This window comes from Bombus affinis, chromosome 8 (assembly GCF_024516045.1).
Source record: "Bombus affinis isolate iyBomAffi1 chromosome 8, iyBomAffi1.2, whole genome shotgun sequence".
NCBI lineage: Eukaryota > Metazoa > Arthropoda > Insecta > Hymenoptera > Apidae > Bombus > Bombus affinis.
The window spans coordinates 15,082,208-15,098,185 of record NC_066351.1 but is presented as its reverse complement, the minus strand read 5'-3'; the positions used below and the strand labels follow the sequence as shown (position 1 = coordinate 15,098,185).

Here is a 15,978-nt window from a genome sequence, read left to right as displayed (position 1 = left end):
CGCGCTCTTAATGTAAACTGTCTATACAAATAGTGGTACATAACGAAACCAGTTTAATTTATGCATTTTGTTCGTATATGTAGCGCGCAATGTTGGGACTGATGGAATCGTCGCAAGAGGTATGCGATCATATTTATATGTAAATGCAGATACGTACACATTGGAAAAACGGGAATTGATGGAAGCAGGGGTTTGAATCAAAATTTGCAACGTGATTATACACGGTGCCGCTAAGCGTAAACGCGAACCGATGACATTGTTAATTTTATTATAAATATTCACCATCGATAAATCGAGTGCCCATTTTTGAATCGCAGACCGCGAATGTGTACTTCTATGATAATCGCGTTATATTTCTAACTAATTTCGCGCAACACTTTTATTTTCCTTCGATACGTCAAAGTTATTTTTCATCGCAAATTGTTAATTCGGAATAAAGCGAACTTACAGGAGAAAAATACATATATCGTAACAGAAGCAGCAACTACAACCGACCCATAGTTGTCCCGATTTTTTCACCGACAATGGAATTTCCTGGCTGACTGACGGCTCGGTCGCCGTCGATTCACAGAGCGATCAGCCGTGAATTCCCCTGCTCCTTTATATCCCGCAATAACAACGCGACTCGCAGATGCCAAAGGCACATTACATATACATATACACATAATGCGTAAAACAGAAGAAACGAATAAAGAATAAAAGTAATACATTTCGAAGTATCTTCGATTCAAGGCCGTTTCTTCCACCGTCTCTTTCTGTAGCACTTGTCTTTCGTTCATTCATCTGCCACGAATCCCTCAGTGATATCTACCGATGTTTCTTCTAACCAATTGTCCATAGCCTGTAGCAACGATCTGATTGCAAATGCTTGTACAAAGGACGATGTCTCCTTTCGAGTCAGCCTCTTTTTCTGTCTCGCCAGGTTTTGTTCATTCTTCGTGTGATTTTCCTTGCCACGATCTTGACAAATAGATCCTTCGTCTCTCAGCCACGATACAAAGACAAAAAGTAACACGAGATCGAGATTAAAATTATAAATCGTGATTACAACAGTAAAAGTTATGCGTTCTACAAGTGCAGTATGGTAAATTCCGTAAGACAAGAATATAAAGAATCGAACGAATAAATAATGCGATGAAATGAAATGCAACACGTTTACTTTCTTACTAACTCTTCACTCGTTCGAACTATGTATATTCAGTATCTGCGATGTTATTAATTAAGGAAGCGCGTAATTGAGTGCCCCATTATCGAAAACTAGAGTTGCGCTGTTAGTAGTTGGAAATTAATTATTATTAAAGCCCATGGATCCCTGGAGTATTCTTGGATGCTAACGTTGATGATAGTGAATCTGTCTGGTACTCAAGATGTACGTATAAATACTATATGTACACTTTTCTCTCTGTGAAAAATTATATAAATAATGTAATATTACCGACTATTATTCTTCAAAATATACATATGCATAGTTTGCATAATTCTACAAATTCATGACAATTTAAAAAATCACTAGTGAAATAAAAACTACTCTATTAGATATTGCTAGAGTATATTCTTATCCAAACTATAAGGTTGAAAAAATGCAGCTATACATAATACTTTTCAAAAATGACAAATGAAAAAGGTATATATATAAATCTAAACTTATTTACTAGGATACATATAGTGATTAATAAAGCAATTAATCTAGAGTGCTGTTACAGTAAATATCATAAAATAAATTATGCTACAAATTATTCTTCTGGTATCACACCTACTACATATACAATATAGTATATCAAGTGTATGTACATATGTGTGTTAGATACAAATATCGCAATAGTAACTATCATAGTCATGGCAGGGAATATCGTAAAAAAGCGAGGATTAACTTATTTATTAGGTGTATGTGTACCTTGTGCTAAACAAAATGCTGCTAAAATACGAGTGAAACAATCAGACTTCGATGCACATCTGTTAATGGTACGTAAATTCAACGTGAGTTCTTAAAATCGTAAATTCATTCTCGTAAGTGTTTAATTGAGGTTATGTTTTCAATTATCGCATTTCAGTATTTTAATAAATATGAATTTATTTATGCCGATGATCCCGAAAAGCGTTGTAAGACAGGTGATACAGTTTTAATACAAAGTTTACCAAAAAAATTAACTCGCCTTATCACTCATAAAGTATGTATATCATAAAAAGTTGAATCTCTATATTTTATTCATATTTTATTACAACTTCTTAATACAACTTTTATGCTTCTAATTTACATTTGATGATTATAGGTTGTTGATGTCATTTATCCACTAGGTGATATTACAGATCCTATTACTGGTAAAAAGGTTGTTGCAGGAAAATATAGGTATATTCTTCTTCTTTTGAAAATATTTACCATTTATTTGAAATTAAAACTTTATATTTATTTTAAATTAGGGAAAATATTGAAAAGGATGCTGAACTTTATGGAAATTTAGAATCTATGTATAGATATGAAAAAGCACCAAAGAGAGGAATCACAGAAGGCAAACGAGATTTTACAGACAAGGAAACTTATATGAAATATAGTGATGATCCAAAAGACTATGACCCATACGCAGTGAATCCATCGTAACTCGTACATACAACATACAAACATATTATAGATAGAAATTAATAAATGATGTTATATTGAAAAAAATTAACAGTGTATTTCAAATTAAGTTATAACTTTCAGAAAAAGAAAAAATATATTCGATTCGTTTGATACTTATCTTTTGACATTTTTTTAATATAAACGAATTATTTTATATATCCGCTATTTACATATATTAGTTACAATTTCCTTTAAAAATAAGAAAATAATTATTAAAATTACAATTTATTAAAAATGTAATATTAATTTTAGATTCAATTATTAAATACAATATCATTTTTTTGTATTTCTCCTTGTTAAATTTATACATCATGTTAAATTTGTTATAACATTGCCTCAAACTACTTGAATCAAAATTCTGCAAACACGTCAATTTAAATAATATCAGTGATTATTAAAATTCTCCAATTCAAAATTGAAAAATAATAATCATAGCTGATTCATAAAAGCAAAACAAGCAATTTTTATAATGAATCATTCAGAAAGAAATTCCCTTTCAAGTGCAGCTCCCATTTCATTCCATTCTCGTTCATCTTCATTATCCATTATTTCCAGATCATCGATTGAATCTTGAGAATTATCACCTAAATCTAAGTCATCGGGTAAACATTCTCCTCTTCTAAAACGCGTTACAGGGTCATCATCGTCATTGTTCAAAGTATCGTCTTTGCCACTTAAACTATCATCATCTGAACTTTCATCAGAAAGCTTCCTTTTCTTTCTTATTGGTTCATTTGTATTATTTCCTATTAGTAAAACTTGATATTAGTTATTGGATATTAGTAAAACTATTATCTGATAGTAAAATAAACTATAAATATTACACATACGATCATGGTTTATAGAGTCATCAGAATCTGAATCCTTATAACAATATTTTTTATCACATTCTTGTTCATCATCTATATCCTCTGTATCAAAGACAGGTGCATCTAATTCTTGATCATCCATATCTTCTTCAACTTCTTTATCCATAATTTCTATTTCCTCTGGTGTGAATGACATTAATGGATTAATACTATCAGCAAAACTGTTTTCTATATTTTTTTCTGGTTCTATACGTTCAGGACTACTGCAATGTGGAGGCGGTATTCTAGAAGCACGTGCCTGAAAATACATAATTGATCATCATATGTATATCACTATTATATGTAGAATAATTGGAAATAATTTTATTATTTATTATTTTTTCTGTTTTTATCAAAGCTCTTGCTTCAAACTCATCATTTTTATAGTACCTATACCTTTGTAGTAAGTGGAAATAAACGCTCATCAACATGTTCCCAGCGTTCTGCACAAGTCCAAAGCCAATCTGGGTTTACAATTTTTATATTTCGATTCTTTTTTGCTGCATTAGCCTTTGCAGTTCCGGGTCTAATAGCTACCAAGTGAGTAGTTTTATCTGACAAATCCTACAATATAACGAATTATTAAAATAAAGATAATAGCATGAGAAAAAAGTTAACATATTACCTGTGCCACTTCTGCTCCAAATGCTCTGGCGACTTTATAAGCTCGACTTTGATGAAGTTTTTGATGAGTAGGTATTAATCCACTAAAAGTTAAATATACCCCTTTTAATACTTGAGCCCGCACTCGTGGAATAATGTCTCTTAATGACTTCCGTCCACCTTCTTTTTCTATAGTAGCATAAAATTCAGTATGAATCCTACGAAGAATATCTTCAAGATATAATAAATAATCATCGTCATCTTCATCTATAATATTATTTTCATCAGGATTTTTATTTACAGCTTTTATATCTTGTACTGATTCAGATAGTGTTAAATTTTCTTTCGACTCCTCTGATGCTTTATTCTCATCTTTATTTTCATTATTGGAATCAAGATTTAAATCAGTGTCGCTCATGGTATTATCTTTGGCACTTTTATCATTCTTTTCTATAAATTTATGTTCATTTTCTTTATCTTCAATTGTTTCCTCAATTTCCTTTTTTTGATTGTTATCAATCGCATTCCCTTCATCTGACAATACAGATGCACCATTTTTATCTGCTTCACTTAGATTGTCATCAATACAAAGCTCATTTGTATTTTGCAATTCAGGTAAAACAGATACATCACTTTTTTCTAATCCTGGTGGTGCATGTATGTCACCAGTATGACGAAAGAAGTGATAAGGCTTAACTTGAACTAAATTCCCACATCCTTGCCATACGTCTTCTCTATCATCTATAATGCATACCAGATCATCTCCACAAGGAAATAAAGCCCTATAGCAAAATAGTTAATAAGGTATCTATTTGTTTTGATAAGATGTCTACAATACAAATTTTATGACCATACTTAAGATTAGCTGTTTTTGATGCTGGATCAAAACATTCATCCCTTGAAAGTATTCTATGAGAAAATAAAGTTCCATCTTTATCCAATAGCGCTGCTACAGTATGTGCATAGTTTCTTGCTCCAAATGTACATATATGTAATTCATATAAACGACTCATTTCAGAAAGAAAGTGTTTGGTATTAGGCCTTAAACGAGTGTGATACCATGGAGAATTTGGTCCATAAAGTTGATAATGATAAACATCCTGAGAAAGGTATGTCAATGATGTTAATCTTACTCTTATTATTATTATTATTATTATTATTATTATTATTATTATTATTATTATTGTTATTATTATTATTATTACATGTATAATAATCTTTCTCTCTCTCTCTCTCTCTCTCTCTCTCTCTCTCTCTCTCTCTCTCTCTCTTTCTCTACATATATATAATATATGCACCTATGTATATAATATCTGTACCTTTATATTGGAGGGAATATTATCATTTGTTGTATGAACAATTGTTTGATCAAGATCCACAAGTAATGCTAACTTGCGATCATTCAAAAGACGTTGCTCATCTTCCTTTCCAATTTTTTTAGCCAATTCTGGGCATACTTTCAGTTCTGGCACACTATGTACCATTGGTACACTAGCTTGTGATATTTTTGTACTTTCATTTTCTTTATCAATCCTTTCAACTCTTAAATCCACGCCACATTCTGCACACAAGTCTTTCATTACGGTAGGATGTCTACATCCTTCTAATGTCATTACTACTTGCCTATAATATTAGTCATTTATGTAAATTTGAAGATAGAATCGTATAGAAATAATCTTACTAGAAAGAAGTTATTTTCTTAATTAATATCATTTTACGTAATGAAAAGTTATATATAATAAATTTTATTTTTGCAATACATTAAGCACTAAGAAATCTTATAAGGTTAAGGATATTATGTACCCAGGTTGAACAACATCCCCTTCTTTCGCTAAAATTTTTGTAACACGACCGAGTCGTGTGGCCCGAAATTTCTTCTCAGGACCTTTACTATCTTCTGTTCCCGGAATAACATTCTGATACAAAAACAGCACTCTACCCGCTGAAACCATAGTATCCATTCGAACTCTCCATTTTAATAATTTTCCTGATTGTCCACCAAACGGAAATGTTATCTCTATTGTCCCCATAACTTTTAAATAACTAACATTCAGATGTTAAAATGTTATCTTCAATTGAAAGAAATTAAGTAGTAAATATCATTAAACTCTTAATGTTTTTGCGCGGGAGATGATATAAACACACACTGATGTTCAATTTTCCAACACTAATAGAAATTCACATATACATGTATTTTGTTACACGTATAGGAAGATCAAAGATACTTTATTTTTATTATTGGGTAGCATATTTTTTAATTTCTATAGATAAAAATCACTTATTCTTCTAATAGTTTTATAACTATTATTAACATTTAATGGTATTCAGTATGGGAAAACAAATAATACGTATACAGTAATGAATCACATGAACGTTATATTACATAACACTAGATAAACAATTTACCATATTAAAAAAGATTCGACACATATTTAAACACTTGTAATATTATATAGCATTATCATACCATAAAAATAATTAAATGTGTACTTAGTTATTTTAACTGTAATGATTAATGTAAAATTCCCCTAGTACATATAAATATTACTATATTCATGTTATAATGTTTTCGATACGATTTTGATCCACAATTAAAACTTTCAAACAATTGTCAACTTATAAACAGTATAGAATTTTTAATCAAGATTTAATTTAATACTCTATTGTTCATTCCTTGTAAAATGGAAGATAACATAGAAAACATATTGCCAAGTACTAGTAATACTATTCACACAACATGTTCCCTTCGAACGAGAGGAAGACAACAATTTAGTTTGTGTGTTAGTTCTGCTCCAGTAGAAGAAATTGAAGCTTTTAACTTAGAAGGTGTATTAGTCATAATTTTTATTTAATCTAGTATTTAATAATAATATGTATGTGAATAATTTTTACATATAAGTGTTTTGAAACTGTTTAAATTATAATAATATCTAAAACTCATGTTTATACTTCATATTTTATAGAATTATTATATAAAACTTGGACTATTTTTGGAGTTTCCACTTTATTTAATTTTCATCAAGATGAAGTACATTTGAAACAATATGCAAAACGATTAAGAGAAGAAGTTGCAAATAATTTATCACAAGAAGATGTTACATATGACGCAGAATTTTGTATTATGAAAGACATAACACAAAGACCTAGTCCATTGGATCCACCACCAATAAAGGTAGTATCAACAAATAAAATATGTTTAAAAAATGAGAAGTTACAAATCTTCCATATTAAGAATTATTGATAGTTTTTAAAACTTCTCATTTTTTATTCAAAATAGACATAAAAAGTAATCGCATCTTCCATGATTATAAATGTAATAAAAATGATAATTACAGATTGACGTTTATTCTGAAAATAGTAATAATCAAACAAATTCAAAGAAATGTATTTATAAAGGAGTATTTTTATCATGGAGAACTACCAAAAATAAATTAACCACTTTTAATTCTGTGAGATTACCTCTTTTATTATGTCGTGGTACACCAAGTGCTATAAGAACTGTTCATAATGTGTTAAGTCGTATGTTTGATTGTATGATTATTGCATTACCTGCACATGAGGATGATTTAATATGGCTTGTTCCAATTATAATTACTCCAGCAGATAAAGAGGAACAAACAAAACACACAGATGAAATTCGTATGGAATATAAAATACCAGAACTAGAAAATACAGATACAATTACAATAAAGTTTCTAGTTTTGGATTTAATAAAAATATTAACAGTGTATGTGTTCATAATGCCTAAAAAATAGTAAATATTTACCACTGTATTGCTGTATTTGTATATTATAATTTATGATTATCCAAAACACTATTATACAATATGTATAAAAATAAAAAAGTATGCTTTTTATATCTATATTAATTTTCTTTTAGAATTGTAAAGGATCAAAGTGATGAAGCAAATGTTGAAATTGCCTTTAATTTAGAACATATAGAAAAATTTCGTGAGGTCTTATACTCTCAAATATTAGAACTTGCTGGTTTACAATTAGGATTGTGTACATTACATAAAATTATTCTTCCGACAGTTACGATAATGGAAAACAGGGTAAATAAATAGTTATTACCTATATTGTGTAATTTTTATAAACATACATTTGTATTCATATTTTCTTATTTATAAGACACTCCTTTTCGTTTATTTTCAGATGAAAGTAATGAACGCAGATACCATGAATCGCGTTTTGTTATATTTAAATGAAAAAGCCCTTGATACATTTCACACATTAAATCTTGAGTAACATAATTTAACAATATTTGTAATAATAAGCAGTCTTTATATATTGTATATATTTATTTCGTATTTGGTATAATTTTTTCAAATATCACAGATTGTATAAAACATTATTGTTTGATTTCGAATACTATTATCAATTAATTTGTATAGCACATAAATTATATTTGTAAAATATAGTACTATTAACATTTTCAATAAGTCGATTATATGTCACTTCATTTTTGAAGAAGTTCGTTCATTTAAATAAGATAAAATAAGGTTCTAGGAATTCTCATCTACAATATCCATCTACAAGCAAAAATAAATAAATAATTTAGTTCTTTAATTAATATTCACTTTAAAAGCAGATGAACTTACTTGGTTTTCTGATTCTACTTTCTTTTTTTTAGCTCTATTATTAAGAATATAATGTACAAAATCTATATATCCATCAGGTTGTTCATCAAGTGGTGGTGGTACTGAAACACCAAGTATTTCAGGTAACATAAAAGTTTTTGACCATGTTACAAGTGGGGTACGACCTTTAGTATATTGTCCATCTTTATGGTAAAATAATAAACCGTCTAAAGGATATAAATTCGAAAGATTTGCTAATGCTAAACTTATATCAGTATCACAACTGATATTTGGTAAAGGTAATATAGGAAAATTATTTCTATATGTATCTCTTTCGTGTAATTCTTCGATTTCTTGTAACTTTGATCTCAACCAAAAGAACCTAAATTCAGTCTGAAACAAAAATTAAAAATCATCATAATGTATATAAAATGTAACTAGTATTATTACATTCGGAAGTAAAAATTCTTACATCACAATTTATTAAAGACTGATTGGACCATGCAAGTACATCTAAAATATAATATATTTTTTGTTGTTTTATCCATAAACAATCAAGAATGGTACAGCTACCTCTACATTCAGATGGATTACCACCAGGAAGTGCTGAATGGAATTTACCAAGGTTATTACCGTGTCTGTTATATACTTTAGTTATACCCTACAGAATATAAGAAATATAATAAACCATAAAAAATGTTCTCACTTTTTCTTTCTAACATACTTTACGTGCAACTAATAAAGTTCGTTTTCCTTGAGGACATGGTACTACAATCCACTTTCCTACGAGATCTTGAGGTACTTCCAACATCCATTCAGACATCATTAATTGATTTGCATAATTCTTATTTCGTTTAGAGTAGTAATATCCCTTTTTATCAATTTTTTGAATTTCCATTTCTTCCTCATATTCATCTTCAGAATTAAATGCTTCTTCCAGTATTCCTCTTCCAATATTAAATGCAGTATCTCTACATCTAATAATGCATATTATTACTTTTATGTTCATATGTTCATAGAGCTCTTTTATAAAATATAATAGCCATATATAAGAAACATACTTTTTTTGAAATTGTAGTAGCCGTCGACGTCTTATTTCTTGAAAAGTGTCAATGTTATCTACATCCAAATTGTAATTATCTTTTTTAACAGGTTTTTTATAAAATATGGCACGTAGATTACCATTTTTTTGTTCATGCATATTTATTAACTTATCTTTCATCTCAGTTGCCATAATTGTATTAATAATTACCATATGAAACTAAATTGTCCAAGAAAATAAAATATTATACATAATTATCATTAAGAAATTTTGTTTAATATAAAATTTCCACAAACCTTTACACAATATTTCTATAACAGATTCAAATAATTTAATAAAAATTAATCTTATACATCTTGTTCTTTACAAAAATACATGAATATATACTAATATGTAATGCATTTTCACGCACGAAAATAACTTTCATTCACTATTATATCAATAAATGTCAATTTTCTTGATGTATGTTTCAAGGTTTCAAGCTTTTATTAATGTACCATGAAATACTTCACTGAATAGATTCTTCTGTGTTATATGATTGGTAGTACAATTGTTACCAACGTTTTCTCAAAAATAAAATGTGGTTTTCTTAAGTTTACAGCAAAATTAACTAAAAACGAAAATATCTCAAGATAGCCTAGTACTTCTACTTTTTTTTCGTAAAGGAATGTCAAAATAACGTCAAAATAACGTTTTGGTACAATTTGTAAGACATTTTTGTTGAAAGTAAGTTAATACACGATACCAATAAATGATGCAGAAATGGTCAAAGTACTCCTAGCCTCTACATTAATTACTCAAGAGGTAAATAATAAGTTTTTAAGCTGAGAACTTGAAAGGATTGACGTCTATCGTAACACTGTCATATATGACAGAGCTCGTATAGGTATTTTTACAATTTAATCGATACGTTCGTAAGTAGATACAACAATGGATGATCAGCAATTAAATAATTTAATTAAATGGTTAGATACATTTGATCTTCAAGCTCCTCATTCCACAGCAGAAGATATAAGTGATGGTGTTGCTTTAGCAGATGTCTTAGCTCAAATTGCTCCCGAGTGGTTTACTGCTGCTTGGAGAGCAAAAATTAAAACAGATGTTAGTTCTAACTGGCGATTAAAAGTTAGTAATCTTAAAAAAATTGTTGAGGCTATAATGGAGTATTATATAGAATGTTTAAATCAACAGTTATCAGGTTACATTAAACCCGATGCAACTAAAATTGGAGAACACTGTGATAACTATGAACTGCACCGTTTATTACAGTTAATTCTTGGTTGTGCAGTTAACTGCAATCAGAAACAACAATATATAACAAGAATTATGGGAATGGAAGAAACTGTTCAACAAGCAATTATGCAGAGCATTCAAGAATTAGAAAGTAATATGCATGGACCAAGATTAAGTTTAGGTACTAGCCTTAATTTTGAATCTTTGGATGTAGCTGATGGTACTCAGCAAAGATTATTAGCAGAACTTCAAGTAACTGTTGATATGAAAGAACAATTAGCACAAAAATGTCATGAACTTGATCAACAACTTTCGCTTTTACAAGAAGAAAAAGCAGCATTAGTGACAGAAAATAAAAAGCTTCAAGAACGATTGGATGAATTTGAAAATCCAGAAGAGTCTGGTTCTATCTTAAGATATTCTGGTCTTAGAAAACAAGTAGAAGCATTGAAAGATGAATTATTTAAAGTAGAAACATCTAGAGATGATTATAGACTAAAGGTAGAGCTATTAGAAAAGGAAGTATTAGAATTACAATCTAGGCAAGAAGATTTACAAAAAGCAGCTGATGAGGCTAATCATCTGAAAGATGAGATAGATGCATTAAGAGAAACTGCAGATAAAGTAGCAAAGTATGAACAGACAATAGAATCATACAAAAAGAAAATGGAAGATTTGAGTGATTTAAAAAGACAAGTTAAAATGTTAGAAGATAAGAATTTGGAGTATCTACAATCCAAAATAGATTACGAAGAGGAATCAAAACGGACTACAATGCTCCGTAATCATTTAGAACTTTGTAAACAACAACTTGCTGAAGCACATCATAAATTGGATGAACAAACTAATAAATGTGATAAACTTGAATTTGAAGGGAAAAAAATGGAAGCAAAATTAAGCACTTTACAAAGAGAAAGAGATAGATTAATTGTAGAAAGAGATGCTTTAAAAGAAACAAATGAGGAATTGAAATGCACACAATTGCAAGCAGCAGAAAATATAACAAAACTTACTACTGACAGCACTGTTGCAAATACGGAAATGATTCCTCTTGAAATTAAAGAAAAACTAGTTTGTTTACAACTTGAAAATAAAATGTTGAAACTTAAACAGAAAGGAAATGAGGATAAATTACCAACAGTTCAAGCACTATTAGAAGACTCAGAGGAAAGATTGAATATACTTAGAGGTAAAAATCGCAAAGCTAATCAAAGAATAATTGAATTAGAAAATAGATTGGAAGAAGCATTGGGTAGTCAATCAAGCGGAGACAATAAAACTGATATCAATTTAGGACAAAAAATAACACAGCTACAGGATGAACTAGGAAAAATACAAGCAGAAAAGGAACGTTTAATTTTACAAGTCGAAGAACGGGAAAATGCATTACAAGCTCAAAAGCAGAAAGCTTTTGCACTACAGGAAAAGTTAACACGCAGAGAGTATGAAAATGCTGCACTAGAGGAGCGTTACAAAAAATATGTTGAAAAAGCAAAAAGTGTAATAAAAAGTTTAGATCCTAAACAAAACAATTCATCTCCTAATGAGGTAGCTGTTTTGAGGAATCAAATTTTAGAGCAACGTAAAATTATGGAGGATATGGAACGTTCTTTGAAAGAATCTAAATTAATTAAAGAAATGGAAGAAAAGTTAATGATATCTGCATTCTATCGCTTAGGTTTATCTTGTCATAGAGAAGCAATTGATCATCGGCTTGCAGCCTTAAGTTCAGCAAGTCAGGGACAATCTTTCTTAGCAAGGCAAAGACAACCATCTGCTAGAAGGCATCCGCCTTATAACTCTAAATAACAACTAACAAAAAATTATTTATATTCGCTGATTTTATTTTAATTAATGTTTAAATGAAAATAGCAGTTGATCAACGGCTTGCAGCCTTAAGTTCAGCAAGTCAGGAACAATCTTTCTTAGCAAAGCAAAGACATCCGTCTGCTAGACGGCATCTACCTTATAACTCTGAATAACAACTAACAAAAAATTATTTATATTCACTAATTTTATTTTAATTTATGTTTAAATGGAATATATAAACAAAATAGTTAAAATTTTATCAGGTTCAGCATTATATTATTTTACTATATTATCAAGTTTTATTTACTTAACCAATATATATTTTATTATTTTCTTGATCATTAATAAAATATTTATTTGAAATAAATTTAAAATGTTTTAATTTTTATAAATATATTATACATTCATGAACATACGACTTATTGTATATATTGTATATTACTTATCTTTATGCTGTTAAAACGTGATTATGCTTACATAATATGCTTACAGACTATATGAATCTCGAAATGCAATAATGTAACTTTGTATGTTTCTATTTCAGAAGAATTATATTAATAATGTGCCTGGTCATATTTATGTGATACATTATATTTATTTAGTAAATGTATGCTTTATAATCTTTCTAACAGACTGAAGTTCTTAATTTCGAATATTTTAAAGTATAAAAAAGTCTTATTAACGAAATCATATACAATAATGAAATAATGGAAATAATATATTTAAAAAGAATGGGAAAACTATTAAAATTAAGCCACATATTTAATATACTGCAGCAGACTTGGTATACAAGATATTTCAGAAAAATATCTTAAATACGAATTTTATAAATATAAATATATACAAATTTGTAAAATAACAGAATGAAATAAAAGAATGAATTTATGTATATGCATAACATTTCTATTTTTGTCTGATATTTTTTATCAATATGTACATTATATTTATTTTTAAAAGAAATTTACTCAATATGAAAAAATATACATATATTATTATATACATATATTAATACATTTTTCTATATACAAGAATAGAAGAAGACCTATAGATTTTCAATACTTACACGTATTTGAATAGTATTATAGCATTTAAAAAGAAATGTACAAAAATATTTTAAATATTGATGATAAATTTCTAAAAAAAGGTATGTTTACATAGATGTATAATGTTATATAAACTTTAATGATCATAAGTAATCTTAATCATATTTGTTTTTTAAATACATATATTAAATGTTTGACAAATATATTCTTTCCAGTGTTATTTGTCTTTTATGATGTAATTTGTCTATGTATGTTGATTGTCTACTATTTTGTATTATTTGCTTCATATTTTGTATTTTTATTACTTTTTGTATATCAGAATAACATCTTTGGTAATAAAATATTGCATTGAGAAATTCCCACAGATTAAATTCTGGCCATAAAACAGTGGTAAAATAAATGCATGTATTTGATATCTGAAATTTATTAAATAACAATGTATTTAGAAAAGGGAAGGAAAAACAAAGAATTAGCCTATAATCTTTAAACTTACTTGCCACATAAGAAAGTCGCTAAATCTAACTTCTCCAGAAGTACGAATTAATAAATCTGGATTTGGTGAATAATTAGTATATAAACAGTTGGAAATTAAATTTTCATCAATATCTTCAGAAAGAATATCGCCATTTTGAACACCTTCGATTACATCTTTAATAGCATGTGTAATTTCATCTCTTGCTAAAATATTATATATGAAAGAAGATAGAAAAATATAAAAGTTAATAATATTTATATTACATTATATAATTGAGTGTAGCAAAAATAATGTTTGATATTTTAATGTATAAAGGTTTTTTAAGTACACTTACATGTATAAGCAAATGCAATATTGAGAAATCCTTTATTATGTTCTTTAGTAAGAATCATAGTTTCCGCTATCAACTCTTGTATATTTTGAGGTAATAGCGACAAATTACCAATTATACGGACACATAATCCATGTTTTCGTATTTTATCCCTATATTCAAATATTTGTTACATGGTATTATATTTACACAAATATTAAATAAACTGTGTTATAGATAAAACATGTTTCAACATACTTTTCATCCAATAATCTCTGGAATTTTTGTTCTGCAAGATTTAGAAGCCCATTTACTTCTTCTTGTTTCCTTTTAAAATTTTCAATACTAAATGCATAAAATGTTACTTCTTGTATACCAAGATCTGTACACCATTGTAAAGTTTCAGCAAACTTATCAAATCTTAAAAATTACAATTTGCATTTAATATACAACATACATAAAATACATAAAATAGACAAAAATAGAATGTGAAAGCTACATTTATATCCGATATTTTTTTACTAATACACACCCTTTTGTATGTCCTTCTATTTTTTCTATTCCATTTTTACTTGCATAGCGTCTATTACCATCCATTATAAATGCTACATGTTTAGGAACATGCCCAGTTCTTAAAATTCTTATAGCCAAATGTTGAAACCAATTTAGAGTATTGTCTCTTATCCATGACATTGTTCACAAAGTTTCAAATACAATATTTAAAGTCCTAACCAAATTGTTTTACAATAGTAATAAATAAGATATGTTAAAAAGAGATTTCTCTATATAAAAGTTGGTAAATATTATACAAATTTAAATTATATAATTTTAATATTTACATATAATTTAAACTAATTTTACATGTTTAGCCATTTTTTAAATCTTTAATATATCAGTTGCCATAATATCTCATAAATCGAATGATGTGTATGATTTAATATAAATTTGTAACTGTGTAATTTTTAATAATGATAGTGTTAAATAATACTTAACAATATGTCATATTTTATGAAAAAATAATGCTAAAATCATCATTCTATTGACACGTCGACATTTAACCGTATTAGAATTTTGGAACACATTTATCGTCTTCAAAAATTATAACAATTTGTTACATAATATTCTTTATTTTTGTAAGATATATATCAATATAATAGTTCATATCCATTAGCAATTTTTTCGAGAATTTTAAAAACTTTCCAAAAGTTACATACGTGGTATTGCATACATACATACACACACATTCACATACATTACACAAATGTGTATATACATATCGTTACACATCGATATTTCGAGTTTATTCGAGTTACCTAGCATCCATCTTGAAGTTTTAGCTTTTGTGAAAAAATGCACATTATGTTTTTATTCCTCTTAAATATATGTAAGTATTTAAATATATATATAATAATATCAAAT

At 28.0% G+C, this 15,978-nt stretch overlaps 6 protein-coding genes across 8 annotated transcripts; 3 read left to right on the top strand and 3 right to left on the bottom strand.

Annotated features, from left to right (window-relative positions):
• The first annotated feature begins 1,794 nt into the window (after positions 1-1,794).
• Positions 1,795-2,734, top strand: LOC126919663 (28S ribosomal protein S17, mitochondrial). The gene is made up of 4 exons (XM_050729149.1): positions 1,795-1,962; positions 2,052-2,168; positions 2,271-2,347; positions 2,419-2,734. The coding sequence occupies exons 1-4, from the start codon at positions 1,837-1,839 to the stop codon at positions 2,594-2,596; spliced, it is 498 nt and encodes a 165-aa protein (XP_050585106.1). The 5' UTR covers positions 1,795-1,836; the 3' UTR covers positions 2,597-2,734.
• LOC126919658 (RNA polymerase II subunit A C-terminal domain phosphatase) lies at positions 2,648-6,466 on the bottom strand. The gene is made up of 7 exons (XM_050729141.1): positions 5,872-6,466; positions 5,388-5,691; positions 4,924-5,168; positions 4,091-4,850; positions 3,862-4,029; positions 3,448-3,724; positions 2,648-3,363 (listed from the first exon to the last, which is right to left on the bottom strand). The coding sequence occupies exons 1-7, from the start codon at positions 6,096-6,098 to the stop codon at positions 3,092-3,094; spliced, it is 2,253 nt and encodes a 750-aa protein (XP_050585098.1). The 5' UTR covers positions 6,099-6,466; the 3' UTR covers positions 2,648-3,091.
• A 147-nt stretch (positions 6,467-6,613) lies between these two features.
• Positions 6,614-8,509, top strand: LOC126919661 (centromere protein L-like). Its single transcript, XM_050729146.1, has 5 exons — positions 6,614-6,894; positions 7,032-7,240; positions 7,404-7,795; positions 7,948-8,122; positions 8,223-8,509. The coding sequence occupies exons 1-5, from the start codon at positions 6,750-6,752 to the stop codon at positions 8,313-8,315; spliced, it is 1,014 nt and encodes a 337-aa protein (XP_050585103.1). The 5' UTR covers positions 6,614-6,749; the 3' UTR covers positions 8,316-8,509.
• On the bottom strand, positions 8,350-10,327 carry LOC126919660 (snurportin-1). The gene is made up of 6 exons (XM_050729145.1): positions 9,986-10,327; positions 9,709-9,908; positions 9,372-9,624; positions 9,120-9,308; positions 8,669-9,040; positions 8,350-8,599 (listed from the first exon to the last, which is right to left on the bottom strand). Exons 2-6 carry the CDS (start codon positions 9,900-9,902, stop codon positions 8,573-8,575), a joined length of 1,035 nt encoding a protein of 344 aa, XP_050585102.1. The 5' UTR covers positions 9,903-9,908; positions 9,986-10,327; the 3' UTR covers positions 8,350-8,572.
• A 7-nt stretch (positions 10,328-10,334) lies between these two features.
• On the top strand, positions 10,335-13,622 carry LOC126919659 (protein Hook homolog 3). 2 transcript variants are annotated; one of them, XM_050729144.1, is made up of 2 exons: positions 10,335-10,814; positions 10,881-13,622. In XM_050729144.1, the coding sequence occupies exons 1-2, from the start codon at positions 10,620-10,622 to the stop codon at positions 12,729-12,731; spliced, it is 2,046 nt and encodes a 681-aa protein (XP_050585101.1). In that variant the 5' UTR covers positions 10,335-10,619; the 3' UTR covers positions 12,732-13,622. The 2 variants fall into 2 exon arrangements, with proteins under 2 accessions (XP_050585101.1, XP_050585099.1); XM_050729142.1 differs by having other exon boundaries at positions 10,336-13,622.
• Positions 13,623-13,892: 270 nt separating this feature from the next.
• On the bottom strand, positions 13,893-15,848 carry LOC126919662 (dehydrodolichyl diphosphate synthase complex subunit DHDDS). Of its 2 annotated transcripts, none has more exons than XM_050729148.1 (6): positions 15,774-15,848; positions 15,092-15,286; positions 14,818-14,979; positions 14,584-14,732; positions 14,268-14,452; positions 13,893-14,190 (listed from the first exon to the last, which is right to left on the bottom strand). In XM_050729148.1, the coding sequence occupies exons 2-6, from the start codon at positions 15,250-15,252 to the stop codon at positions 13,960-13,962; spliced, it is 888 nt and encodes a 295-aa protein (XP_050585105.1). In that variant the 5' UTR covers positions 15,253-15,286; positions 15,774-15,848; the 3' UTR covers positions 13,893-13,959. The 2 variants fall into 2 exon arrangements, with proteins under 2 accessions (XP_050585105.1, XP_050585104.1); XM_050729147.1 differs by having other exon boundaries at positions 15,399-15,831.
• Positions 15,849-15,978: the final 130 nt, after the last annotated feature.

Bases quoted from the DNA above. Each gene is read 5' to 3' on its own strand.
- LOC126919659 (XM_050729142.1), top strand. From the start codon at position 10,620: ATGGATGATCAGCAATTAAATAATTTAATTAAATGGTTAGATACATTT.
- LOC126919662 (XM_050729148.1), bottom strand. From the start codon at position 15,252: ATGTCATGGATAAGAGACAATACTCTAAATTGGTTTCAACATTTGGCT. The intron at 14,980-15,091 runs GTGTGTATTAGT...GTAATTTTTAAG, and splicing joins ATAGAAGGACATACAAAAGG to ATTTGATAAGTTTGCTGAAA. The intron at 14,453-14,583 runs GTAAGTGTACTT...ATAATATTTTAG, and splicing joins TATTGCATTTGCTTATACAT to CAAGAGATGAAATTACACAT.
- LOC126919661 (XM_050729146.1), top strand. From the start codon at position 6,750: ATGGAAGATAACATAGAAAACATATTGCCAAGTACTAGTAATACTATT. The intron at 6,895-7,031 runs GTGTATTAGTCA...CATATTTTATAG, and splicing joins TGAAGCTTTTAACTTAGAAG to AATTATTATATAAAACTTGG. The intron at 8,123-8,222 runs GTAAATAAATAG...GTTTATTTTCAG, and splicing joins TTACGATAATGGAAAACAGG to ATGAAAGTAATGAACGCAGA.
- LOC126919663 (XM_050729149.1), top strand. From the start codon at position 1,837: ATGGCAGGGAATATCGTAAAAAAGCGAGGATTAACTTATTTATTAGGT. The intron at 2,169-2,270 runs GTATGTATATCA...TGATGATTATAG, and splicing joins CTCGCCTTATCACTCATAAA to GTTGTTGATGTCATTTATCC. The intron at 2,348-2,418 runs GTATATTCTTCT...ATTTTAAATTAG, and splicing joins GTTGTTGCAGGAAAATATAG to GGAAAATATTGAAAAGGATG.
- LOC126919660 (XM_050729145.1), bottom strand. From the start codon at position 9,902: ATGGTAATTATTAATACAATTATGGCAACTGAGATGAAAGATAAGTTA. The intron at 9,309-9,371 runs GTATGTTAGAAA...TATATTCTGTAG, and splicing joins CTTTATTAGTTGCACGTAAA to GGTATAACTAAAGTATATAA. The intron at 8,600-8,668 runs GTAAGTTCATCT...TTTTGCTTGTAG, and splicing joins AAGTAGAATCAGAAAACCAA to ATGGATATTGTAGATGAGAA.
- LOC126919658 (XM_050729141.1), bottom strand. From the start codon at position 6,098: ATGGGGACAATAGAGATAACATTTCCGTTTGGTGGACAATCAGGAAAA. The intron at 5,169-5,387 runs GTACAGATATTA...TACCTTTCTCAG, and splicing joins ATATTCCCTCCAATATAAAG to GATGTTTATCATTATCAACT. The intron at 3,725-3,861 runs GTATAGGTACTA...ATGTATTTTCAG, and splicing joins TATTTCCACTTACTACAAAG to GCACGTGCTTCTAGAATACC.